The 12,348-nt window shown below is 38.5% G+C and overlaps 1 protein-coding gene across 1 annotated transcript in view; it reads right to left on the bottom strand.

The window, feature by feature from the left end:
• The window catches only part of STK24 (serine/threonine kinase 24), a 134,697-nt gene that overhangs the window by 18,212 nt on the left and 104,137 nt on the right, over positions 1 to 12,348 (bottom strand). Inside the window, exons 4-7 of the mRNA XM_027854104.1 lie at positions 11,144 to 11,252; positions 10,606 to 10,763; positions 2,036 to 2,221; positions 380 to 525 (exon numbers count right to left, since the gene is read on the bottom strand). Of these exons, the coding sequence (XP_027709905.1) occupies positions 380 to 525; positions 2,036 to 2,221; positions 10,606 to 10,763; positions 11,144 to 11,252 (599 nt within the window). The remainder of the gene's footprint in view (positions 1 to 379; positions 526 to 2,035; positions 2,222 to 10,605; positions 10,764 to 11,143; positions 11,253 to 12,348) is intronic.

Below are 12,348 nucleotides of genomic sequence, written 5' to 3'. Positions count from 1 at the left end.
ATCAATTTCCTTCCCCATCCCCAACCTACATTCAGTTCATACACTATATTTTGGAACATTCCGGTTTTACATCCAAATGATGTATCAGATTCACTCACTTTTTTTCATTTTCATTTTGCTTGAAACATTAAAACATTTCTTTTGGAGAAAACATGGGAAACAAATGTGCTTCATGGTTATACTTCTTTCCTTTCCTTAAGCTTCTCACCCATCCCTGAAGCACTAAAATGAAGGCTTGCAAGACCAACTATCTGGTATACGAAGCCCATTAGAAGCAGTGGATATCAGAGGAAAAATGACAGCTGGAAGATGGAGGAGAAAAAAGGACCAAGCATATTCTATATTGTTTGAAACTAGTTAACAGATGGAAGATACTCACGTGTCTGAATCTTCTGAACTCGAGTCATCCTGGCTCTGTTCAGCCTTCCATCTCTTGTACCTGTCAATGAGCTCTGTCAAGTAAGAGGTTTTCTTTGCATTCCTTATTATAAATTTGTGTTTCAACAACTCCTTTGCTGTAGGTCTCTTGAAAAAACAAAAGTCAGTAAGATGATGTTCACTACCTTCTGCTTTAAAGTACCTCCAAATAGCAACCTGTGAACATCACTGTCTTTGAAATATTCATTCTTGTGCCAGCAGCTTTTTTTTTTTTTCTAAAAGAAATTCAGTAATTTGTTGTGTTTTGAACCTTCATAATTTTAAGACCATTTAACTAAGTAACTTCCCAAATGTCACTCACATTCTGGGTATGCACCTTCTCTCCTGACTACTTAAGTCAAGAATTGTTTTATGCTTCTGGCATAACAAAAGCCATGACCCAGAGGTGCTACAGGCCAAGGCCTGCCAACTGCTTTTGCTACTTAAGAGAGGACAATGGATACCAGTTACAGGGAGGGATAAAATGAAAACTCAAATCACCAGTTGGTAGAAATACAGAAACTACAACTGGGGTTAGATCAAACTTCTTCTCTTAGAACAAATTATATACTTAATGAGAGCGTCATATTACTCAATCTTGTGAAAAAGAAAGTATCTGTAGACACACTTGGCAATATCATATGTCTTCTCACTTCCTACTCATTCCCAATGCCCTTATATCATGTTTTCTAGGTACCTTCCTTTCATCTTGATTCCTTTATGATTGTGGAACTGGGTAGGTAAATGGCTATATTAACAGTTATCCACATCTAAGGTGTGTGCATTTTAATTTACAGGAGGGTCAAACAAATGTCAGATCAATTAGTATCTACAACTGCTGATTCCCTGCAACTCAAAAAAGAGAATGTCAATGCTACAAGATTGACAAAATCTGGAACTAATAATTTAGTATACATTACCTGAAGAAGAGCAGATAGAGACATTTTAGTTTCTGGCTTTGTCAATTCTGTTAGCTCACTATTCCCTCAGTCTCTGACAAGGTGTCAGCACACCCTAACACAGTGATATAATCCATGCTTTACATCTTAAGATAGAAGTCAATGAGAAAATGAAAATCAGCTCTCTTTTACAACTAACAGCTAAAAAACTCAATTAAATAATTTAAAGATAAAATTCATCCCAGTTTCTTAATGACATGGATGTGAACCAGGAATTATTACACTCTTGATAAACCTCTAATATTATTTGTAGGATTTTCTATGTTTAAAGGGTATTTCAATGTGCTTGGACAAGACTGAGCAATAGAAAATTCACCTCCAAGTAATTTTTTCTGATTTCAATTTAGAGGCAAAATTCCAAGAAAAAGTTGGTGTAGCTTTTTAATATGATATTCAAGATACTCTTGTGGTTAGCATGCCAATACCTGTGCACCCCCTGCTATGACCACACCTAATTTAGATGAAAATACTTTCACAGTTGGCTGTGATTTCTGCCCGATTCTGTAATGTCATTTAAAACTTTTGAACCCCAACACATAATGTTTGTCTAATGAAAATATTTCCATACCAAAGTTTCTCTGTGATTTAAAAATAAATAAAACTCTAGCACCATGAATCTGTTCTTTACACGCCAAGAGTGATCTACTGATAAAACTTACAAAGCTCGGCTCCTTGTTTAGACAGGCCTCCACAAACTCTTTGAGGGGTTTGCTGTAGTTCCCTTCCAGTGTTGGTGGATTGTTCTTTGGAATGAGGAATAACACCTTCATTGGGTGTAGCTCCGAATGGGGAGGTTCTCCTTTAGCCAACTCTATAGCTGTTATGCCCAAAGACCAGATATCTGCCTGCAACACAAAACAATCTTTAGGGACCAAGAACAGGATTATATGGATGACATTTTCATTCAGGTAGAAGTAGCTTGAGAAGACATACCAACAGCGTTCTAATCTTTGGAAAGTATTAACAGCTGCCACTTGGCCAGCTCAACAAAGACAGTTCAGTTAAATAAACAAGTCATATCTCATTTGGAATGCTGGCCTTAGTCCTGGGCCACATTTTAGGAAGGACAATGATGAGATGAATCAAGTCCCAAGGAGGGCAACCAAGATAGAAAGGAGGCTGCAAGACCAAGCTCAGAGGACTGGTTGAAGATGGGAGAAAATGATAGTTGTCTGCTAGTATGTGAGAGAAATTAATTGTCTGTGTCTGGGAAAATTAAGAATAGACAGAAGCTACAGAAAAGCACACTTCAATTCACTAAGTGGAAAACTTTACTATTAAAGCTATCCAAAAGCAGAGACTGGGGGATGCCAGGAATAAGAGATCAGAATGGGGCACTTATATAATCCTGGGCATAGAGTAATGGCCCTAGAGTGAACGAGACCCGAGTTCAAATCTACCTTCAGGTACTTAACTAGACGTAAGTCATTTCACTTCTGCCTGCCTCAGTTTCCTCAAGTGTAAAATGGAGATAGTAATAGTCCTTACTTGTCAGAGTTGTTATGAGAATCAAATGGGATAATATTTGCAAAGCTCTTAGCACAGTGCTCAGCACAAAGTAGGTATTTAATTGATCCTTAGTAGAAATGTTTGTGGGTCACCACCATAAATGGGGTGACCAGACATAATTATTAGCTATCAGAAGAAATAAATGTAGAAAAAGAAGGTAGTCAATACTGACTCTTGATGGAGAGGGGGGAAGGGACCACTGCTCTTGATGAACTTCCCATGTAAAGAGAATGAGAAGGCTCAAAATTGAGCAGGAAGGTAAATGTTATGGAAAACTCTCATGGGGAAAAAAGGAGGCAGTTATAAAAAAAATTATAAGATTTCACTGGTACAGGGTACTCCCAGGTGAGAAAATTCCCTTGACTAATGTAGGTTGGCACCTTCCCTGCAAAGCACTGAGAGCTTGTGTACAACCACTAAGCACTGATGAATCAATATATGTTAGAACAGAATTTGAAGCCAAGGATCACTGGCTTCCAGGCTCCCAATCCCCCACATCATGCAATCTGAAAAAAAGGAACTAAGTTGAATGTGATCCACATCAGACTGGTATCTCCTACTGCCAGTCAACTTAAGAATCCACATTCACATTCAACGGCTAAAAGGAAACCACAGAATTTCCTCCTATCATGAGTCAAACATCGTCCTAAAAGGATAGGCTTTGGGTTTAGGCTCCAGAGCTGGAATTCTGTTGAGAGATTATCCCAAACTTTTGGTCCCTCTCCATCATTTTGAACAAGAGAAAACCAAGACGCCAAAAGGAGAAGTGACTTACAATCTATTCTGAGCCCGAATAGGGACCAGAGGTAAAAGTAAACCCAGATCTTCTGACTCAAAATCCAGCATCTTGCCACATGATTCTGATGGTTATTAAATAAGAATAATTAGCTTTTCTCTGCCTCTCAGTGACAGCAGCCAGTAGAGGTCAATAAAGTGCTGACTGGGCTGAGGAGATATAGAATATGATCTCACTTCAGCCCTTAAGTTCCCCTCTATGAATACAACTCTCCTATTTGCCAGAAGTAACTGGAGTTTATATATTTATACACAGAGACACACACACACAGAGCATGAAATGTATACTATAGATGGATACTCTTCTTTTTTGGACCTAAGGGCAACAATAGCACTGCCAAGCAAATCACTGGGGTCAACTTTAGAAATACAGATTCAAATAAGAAAGGGGCAAAAAAAAAAAAAAAATTGAGCTGTCCCCTACCTAGAAGAGAATCAGCATTAAAAAGCCTCTTAATCTTGTCAAACAGAGAAGTCTACCCCTTCAGGAGGGACATTTAAACCAGCTCAGCATTTAACTATGGATCATCTCCTATTTTATTCAAGAGACAAATGTCCGAAAGCTCTAAAAACACTCATGGACAGGTGCCAAGTCTTCATTCTGACTCAGTGACCTACTTTGTCTATAATGAAATCTTATTTATGTCACAACTTTCTGGGTTCTCTAACTTCTTTTCCATAAAATAGAGACAAGTGGAGAATTATCAGTGAAGCCAAAGGCAGCAAAGGAAGAAAGCAAGCACAGAATGTGAAAGTAGTCCTATCCAAATCTGGGGAAGGAGGGAAAGGATGAATCTGCTTAAAAAAAGAGTCAACCTATAAGGTCTGAAGATGACTCTAACAGTAGTTAAGTGGCTACAAGACCAAGTGTATCAGTCAACAGGAAACAAATCATGCTGTCTTTGAAGATCTGTTGTCAGTGATAAATTAGTTATTTGGATAGTCCCCAAGTTTTTCATTGGCTTATATGTGATCACCTCTGAAGAGGTAAAAACAAAGATGACAAAAGATGTCTACAAAGACAGAGAAACAACACTGAGACATCAACCTTTGAAATATTCCCCAAGCCTCCTGGGTCTAAGCAACTAGGATGAAAACTCTAGATAAACAAACTTTTGGAACTTGAATTAAACCCTGATGAGTAATCTAGCCCTGGTAAAAACAAAAAAACAAAAACAAAAACAAAAAAAAACAAGAAGAGGTTATTTGCAATACAACAGAAAATTAGTAAAAAGATGGAATGATGGAGAGTTGAAAATTCGAGATCACAGGGCCAGCTAGGTGGCGCAGTAGATAGAGCACCGGCCCTGAAGTCGGGAGGACCTGAGTTCAAATCCAGCCTCAGACCACACACTTGACACTTACTAGCTGTGTGACGCTGGGCAAGTCACTTAACCCCAATTGCCTTAAAAAAAAAAATTCTAGATCACAGAAGGACAAAGCTTGTGGTTGAAGGCAGAAACAAAGGTATGACCTGTGGTTTAGAGAAAAGGGTGACTGAGTTGAGCACTTTAAGAAACTGGAAGGTGAGAGTATCAGAGAAAACATCTGCATGTACAGTGAAGTCCTCAAGTATAGGACAAATGGAAAGTCACTCAGGCTTTTCAAGCGATAAATAACACAGTCCCATATGTGCAGGAGAGAAAATAACTGTGGTAGTAGTTTGTGAGAAGGGAGACTCTGGGCTGTTGCACCAGGGAGGCAGCAGTGTGAGTAGAGAGGTGGGGACAGATTAGAAAGATTTAAGGAGATAAATCAATATGTGGCAAGCAATTAAATGTGGAAGATGGGTGAGGGGGATAGGTCAAGGAAGTTCTGAGCCATCGTGGGGTGAAGAAAGATCTGCTGTCACCTGAAAAGGGGAAGTCAAGAAGTGGGGCAAGTTTTGATGGGAAAGACGATGAATTCAGGTTTAGACACATTAAATTTAAAGCAGTGAGTAACAGGGCACCTAGATGAAGAAGTCCGTGGTGTAATTCAGTGAGATTCGTGATGCATCAAACAAGTGGGAAAGCAGAATAGGCTTCCATGAGAGAAAAAAATATAGAAGAAGATCAAAAACAAAGGTGTGGGGGCTATCTTTGTGCATCTGGAGAAACCTTGGGAAGTTTCCGGCTACTCTGCAGGTTATTTTGAGGTCTAGGGTACAGAGGGATTTGGTGGTTATTAGTCTTAACAAAGTCAGCTGAAAACTGCATCTTTGACCTTTTCTGAACCATTCTTCTTTCTCTTGGATATCCCTGGGTCAGAGTTCATGAGATCCAGACAGAGAAAAGCTGGAGAATATAATGGAAGCTCACTTTTTAAAAATGGGTATACCCAAAAAAAAAATCTTAAAAGGACAAGAATAAGAAATTATCAGAAAGTAAAAAGACTATTAGAACCATGCCATCTTGCTGCTAATAAGTTTTCCTCCTAAGTAGCTTAAAAAAGAGGAAAGAATGGTTAATGTATAAAATAGACCAAGAGGAAAAAAAAAAAAGGAAGCTATGAGTCACTTCATCTAATTCTTTAAAAAAAATACAGCTAGGAGATTACACACATACCCTTCAATTCACATTTACCGCACATCTGTTCACCACCTTTCATTAAAAGAGGAAGAAAAATCAATCCTTAGCCAACTTAGGTGTTTATTAGTATCCTGTGTACAGGGAAGGTCAGCTCATCAGGTTAGAACAGAGTGCTCACGAGGCCAGAGTCATGAGTTCAAATGCTGTGTACGTCAGCACCATTTTGTTTCATGGCCATGGTTATGTGCCCCTAATCCTGGGCGTCCATTTCATAAACACACACTAATTGTCACAAGGAGGATGAAATCACAGTGTGAGCACTCACTCGCTTTGGTTGTAAAGTAAACCAAAGTACAAGGTCTAGTACTAGTACCATCCACATGTGAAGAAAAATATATCATTTATGATAAAAACCCATGGGTAAACTGGGGTTTCTGAATATGTGTGGTCCTGACTCATATGTGCCATAAGTAGGCAGAGATAATTAAGGGCTGTCTTTGTCCCATCGCAATTTTCCTCAACTGTCTCCCTCCCAGACCCCTGAGGCAGCCAGTGGCTTCACTTTGGTCAAAGTTTCAGCTTAGAGAGCATACTCAGAGTGCTTCAGCATTAAAGGAAAAGCATATAAAGTTACCTCAGAGTCTTGAGAAAGATAAAGGCAAAGCAGTTCAGTAAGAATGATTTGTTGGATAGGAAGAAATGCACTACATTTCTGGTCTGACATTGGTAAGGAATTTATGGGAATATTAAGTGTGGTCAACTACTAAAGATAATGGGTGATGAGACCATCATTAAGAGCCTATTTCAGCAAAAACATTAAATGCACTTAAATAGTAAATGTGCCTTTAAAATAATAAAGAGAAATTTCACTGAAAAGAAGATTGCACATAATGAAGCAGACCTTCAAATAATAGTCAACATATCCATAAGGCAATGAAAATGACACTTAACATCTACAAGAGTAAGGCACTTCATCAAAAAGCTCCTCCAGAATAGGCAATAATTCCAATTATTCATAGTCCTAATGAGGCCCTGGAGAACATAAACTGTTTCCCACACCTAAGAATTGCTTCACAAAAGCCTGACCATAACGAAGAAATTCCATATCCTTTAAATGTGGAAGTGAGGCTTTTAAATAGAACTATTACATTTGGACTCCTAATATGTCAGTACCCAACGTGCAATGTGAAGAAGGAGAACTAGCAATAAGGCTGATGAAGCAGTTAGACCAGCTAAATACAGAAGAAATCTAGGACGGAGACAACAGATAATCTGAAAGAGGACTAGAAAAAATTTTTAGATTTTTAAAATGCCACTTTTTTTAAGAGATTGAAAAGACATTAGAAACTATACATTCCTATTCCTACTTTGCCCTTCCATCGATATCTTTCTGAAAATGATTTCCAAATATGCCAACGATAATCTTGATGAAAATATGAAAATGGTGGGAACTGACAGATTTTTACAAGTGATTTCCCATAGCAGGAGACATCTTCTAATCATACAACTGATAGATTCCCAATGCTTACTTGTCAATCAAAAAGGAAAAAAAAAGTATTTGACTTGAGAAAAGCCAGATGGAGCTGTAAAGGTTCTTCTCCCACAAGATTCTCCTACACAAAAATTACAACTACATGAGACTCCTTGATCAGTAGACCACAGATAGAACTTTGTTCAGTGATTCCCTCATTAATACCAAGTAAGACATAAAACTGGACAGGGAGTCTTATGAACATCATAGGATCATAGATTTAAAATTGGAAAGAGATCTCAAAAGGTCATTTAGTACAACCCCCTCATTTTACAGATAAACAGAAACTCGAGGCAAATGTACTTGCCAGTCATAGAAGATGGGTTATATAGAATCTACCTGGAAAATAAACCTCACAGGTTATTTTTTTTTTTTAGCCTTCTCCCTTATATTATGATTGTGACAGATGATCTCTCAGATGTGAAGCCTCCTCAGAGGGTTAATAGTTTATGTTAATAGTTCTCACAAGGGGCAGCAATTAGGAGATCACTGGTCATTTGGAGATAAGGTCAGAAGCCAGATAGTAAGAGTGGGAGGAGAGAAATTGGAGGCACCTGTTGTAGATGGCCTTCTAATTGTATTGTTGCAACACTCCTTTCTGACCTTGTCAAAACCCCCTCAGACCCTGTTTTTAAGTACCTAGCAGAAAGAATGGAATAACCCTACCCTCAACCTAAAACCCTTGCAAGACTTCCGGCCTTTTCTTGTCTCTGGGCAAACTTGTGTACTTTGTTGCTGGGGAAGATTTCTGTGTATAGATTGTGCCCCCTGAAGCCCAGCCAAGGGGAGAAGGGGAAAGAGGTTTTGGGAGGAGGATCTCGGGTTAGGATATAAATAAGCCTTGTTTTCTAACCAACTTGTACCATACCTATACTCGCCATTAGGGCGATGGGGTACCAATACACATCCTCCCTGGCCCTTGCCATTAGGGTGACCAGGGGCGGTACCCTTTCTCATGAGAAAGCAATAAACTCCCTTCTGCTTTCAAGGTAACTAAGTCCTTGTTTTGGATTTGAGTAGTGGTCTCTGTGCCACACATGATGTCCTCCACACATTTGTTCTTAGACAACACTGTGCTGATTATAGACATCATGACCCAAGTTCTCTTCGCTGAGATTCAAAATTACTCAAAAAAACCAAAATGGATGAAGAAAGCTTTCCCTAATTAAGAGATGTAGTCATCAAATAAGGTCATTAGCATGTCTACAAATGGACAATAAGCTGGGCCCAGAACTGAAAAAAAAGGAAGAGAATGGGCTAGACTGCATTTGGGAAATGGTAGAGCACTTCTCATACCCCAAGCTGTTGCATGGCACAAAGCAACATTCCCCACCCCACCCCACCCCCTTTTTTTTTTTAACACCAATATTCTTCCGGTGTAAGAAATACTGTAGAACAATATATAGCAAGACATGAAATCACAGACAGTGGAAAATGGCCTCCAAGTCAGGAAAAGTTAGTTTCTGGTTCTCCTCTCACATAATAGTTATATGGTTTTGGGCAAACCACTTAATTTCTCAGTACCAGGTTTATGAGACCTTGTACTGGAAAATAGCTGCTGATCCTCATTGAGAAGGAGAGTTTCCTATACCAGTACATCACAAATCTAGACCACTCCCAATCCCCCCACCACCACCACCAATAATTCCCAATACAAAAAACCTCCTCAAATCCTTTTTAATGATGCCAAATGTTTGGCAATGATCAAATGTTGCAACCTTTAAAGAATCAAGATTGTGAGTGGTTCAAAAAAGCAAGAGAGAAAAAGACTAATGGTAGGCATAACTAGGCTGCTACAACATACTGCCAATAAGGTCATGTGTATAAAGAGTGGTATAAAGGACATCACTAAGAAATGTTCAATTTGAAGGAACATGGGCCATTTAGAGCAAAAATGAGGGCCAACAGACAAATATCCTTAGGGATGCACTGGTATCCAAGCATTAGAAGGCCTCTAGAGGTCTAGAGCTTGCTAGCTCTAAATCTATAATGCTATGATCCTATAATTGTAAAAGACCTAGAGGAAAAAAGCCTCTAGCACATCAAGATAGGTCTTCAATGGAACAAAAGATACAAACAGCAAAGGACGAAAAGATGTGAAAGGGTCGCCCTGCACTGCTAGAATGAATACCCTCATGGATGGATCCATTGAAACACTCAAGAAGTATGCATTATTATGAAACCTTACCTAACTGCATCTAAATATGTGGTATCATATTTTCTACAACATAAAACTGACAACTTTTTTATGTTTCTAATCTCTCAGAAGTTTAATACAGCTTTAAGCTTGACAGATATTTCTCTGAAGAAAATCAATAGCTTCTCCACAAGCTGTACAGGAAGTGGGTACAGCCATGAAAATAACAATTCTTTAATAAAAATACTTCTTTAAAAAAAATTTTTTTAAGGCACAGTGGTCTGCTTAAACACTAATAAGGCAACATCTATTAACTGTTTGAATTGTAAAACAAGGGCAATCCAGCTACAAACCAAAGTAACCCAATCAATAGTGTGAGATTTGAAAGAAAGCCAGGGTTGAGACTTAGTTTAGATAAAGTCTTCTGAACTTCTTCCCAGCCACATTTCACAAAAAATTTAGATCATTAGGTATGGAGATTTGCAAATGTTGACAAAGTGAATAATTATATTAATGGTGTTTTGTTTTGTTTTTTAATGACAAAAGGGGAAGCTATGGGTGGGATTAATACCAAAACAGGGCTTTAGAGATCTAAAGGGGGGGGGAAGAGGACACTGACAGCGACAGTGTTTGTTTGTTTGTTTTTAACAGATTTAGAACTAGGTATTTACTTTATAGTCTTGCTTCAAGGCCTGCTTTAAAAGTAGGTATTGCCGGAAATTACATAAAGCTGTGTTCTGATCTTACCTTTGAATCATAGGCAGACTGCTTGATGACTTCAGGTGCCATCCAGAATGGGGTGCCCACAAAGGTGTTTCTTTTTATTTGGGTATCTGTCAGCTGCCCAGCTACTCCAAAATCGGCAAGTTTCACTTCTCCTTGTTCAGATAGCAGAACATTTGCAGCTAGAAAACAAAAACATGTGCCGCCTTGTGACATCTTGTTTAATGGTGTCATGTATTATTCAATTCTGGGCCTACTTTTGTTTCTCACAGCTATGGAGCTGATATCCCAACTTACTTATAAAGATTCTTCATGGTAGGGATCAAGTTTTATATATTTTTAGATGTACAAATCTTTATACCACATCACCCGTTTCTCCCCACCAAAAGTCAGCACAACTCTTTGCACTTAGAGGAATGAATGCAAGGCTTATTAGCTGAAAAAAGATCCTGCCAAAAACAGTCGTACAGCTCTAGGAGTCACACTCAGTTTTTGTCCTTCTCAGCTGCTTGATAAATTACCCCAAATTTTAAGGGAGTAAAAAGTAACACATTTTTCTTACCTTTTATATCTCGGTGAATTTTCTTTTCTGAATGCAAATAATCGAGTCCTTTCAGAATTTCTCTTAATATAGTAGCAATCTGAGTTTCATCTAGAGCGCCAGGTTCTAGCTATCAGAAACATATATTGGTGGTAAGTCATTAAAAAGACACCTTCAATCACAAAGCAATTTGCCTGAGGTGGAGATAGATAATGTATCAGACTCCACACAACTAGTAAACAACAACAATAATGACAGTGGTTCATGTTTCTATAGAGTTTTACAAAATACTTTTCCTAAAAAAAACCTCAGAAGGGAAAGGGGTATTGGGGGGTGGGTGTGTGTGTGTGTGTGTGTATTTTTTGAGCACACTTATAATTTTATTAGTAAATGGAAATTCTGATAAGGAAATTCAGTAGAGGCTTGTTCCTGCTTTACAACTTAAGAGTTTTAGAGATTTAGGGCTATAGTTAGGATACATGTGACACATTCTTAACTCTCAAGGCAGCTCTCAAGGAAGGCATTCTCATTTTCGTTTTCAAGATTAGAAAGTATATGCCCAAATAAACCTTTTATCCAATGTATTTAAAGGGGGAAAAAGTGGTGAAAGCAGCTCCTTGCGTGTCTTCAAAAATGTTCTCAATAGGTGACTAACAGGATAGTCAGTCTCAGACCAGGAGAGGAGATAAAGAAATAAAGATTTTTAGGTCTGTGGTTTCAGTGACCTGCATGCTGATCTGTTGCAAACTTATAAATTCTGATCCACCATGTTGCACTGGAGGGGAACAGGTAGAATCCAAAGCCTTAACAGGCATATAACCCTAAAACAAGAAGCCCAGGAAACCAAGGCATGTCAAGAAAATCAAAGGGCCTATCTTATGCCTTTGCATGATCTCTGCTGAATCTTACCATCTTTGGTCATCTTACAAAAAGGAAACATGGCTCTTCTGTGCTAAATAAAAATATCTCTGTGGACTGGGGGGAAAAGAAAGGCATGAGAGAACATGATTTACTGTTTGCAGCACACTAAAAGGTAAGGGGGAAAAGTTTTAAAAGTCACACAACCAAACGTGTTATCTACATAAGATCAAAATCAAAGCAAAACAAAACAAAACATAGGCTTGAACTGTTCACTTTTTGTCCGTATACTTGGAGCTATGAAAACAGAACTTGTAGAGGGCTAAGCAGGGTGGGGATAGAAAGAGAAAAAAATCCACAGATTCATG

This window comes from Vombatus ursinus, unplaced genomic scaffold (genome assembly GCF_900497805.2).
Source record: "Vombatus ursinus unplaced genomic scaffold, bare-nosed wombat genome assembly UNPS02010304.1, whole genome shotgun sequence".
Classification (NCBI taxonomy): Eukaryota; Metazoa; Chordata; class Mammalia; order Diprotodontia; family Vombatidae; genus Vombatus; species Vombatus ursinus.
The sequence above is the reverse complement of the archived record's forward strand: the minus strand, read 5'-3'. Positions and strand labels throughout refer to the sequence as shown.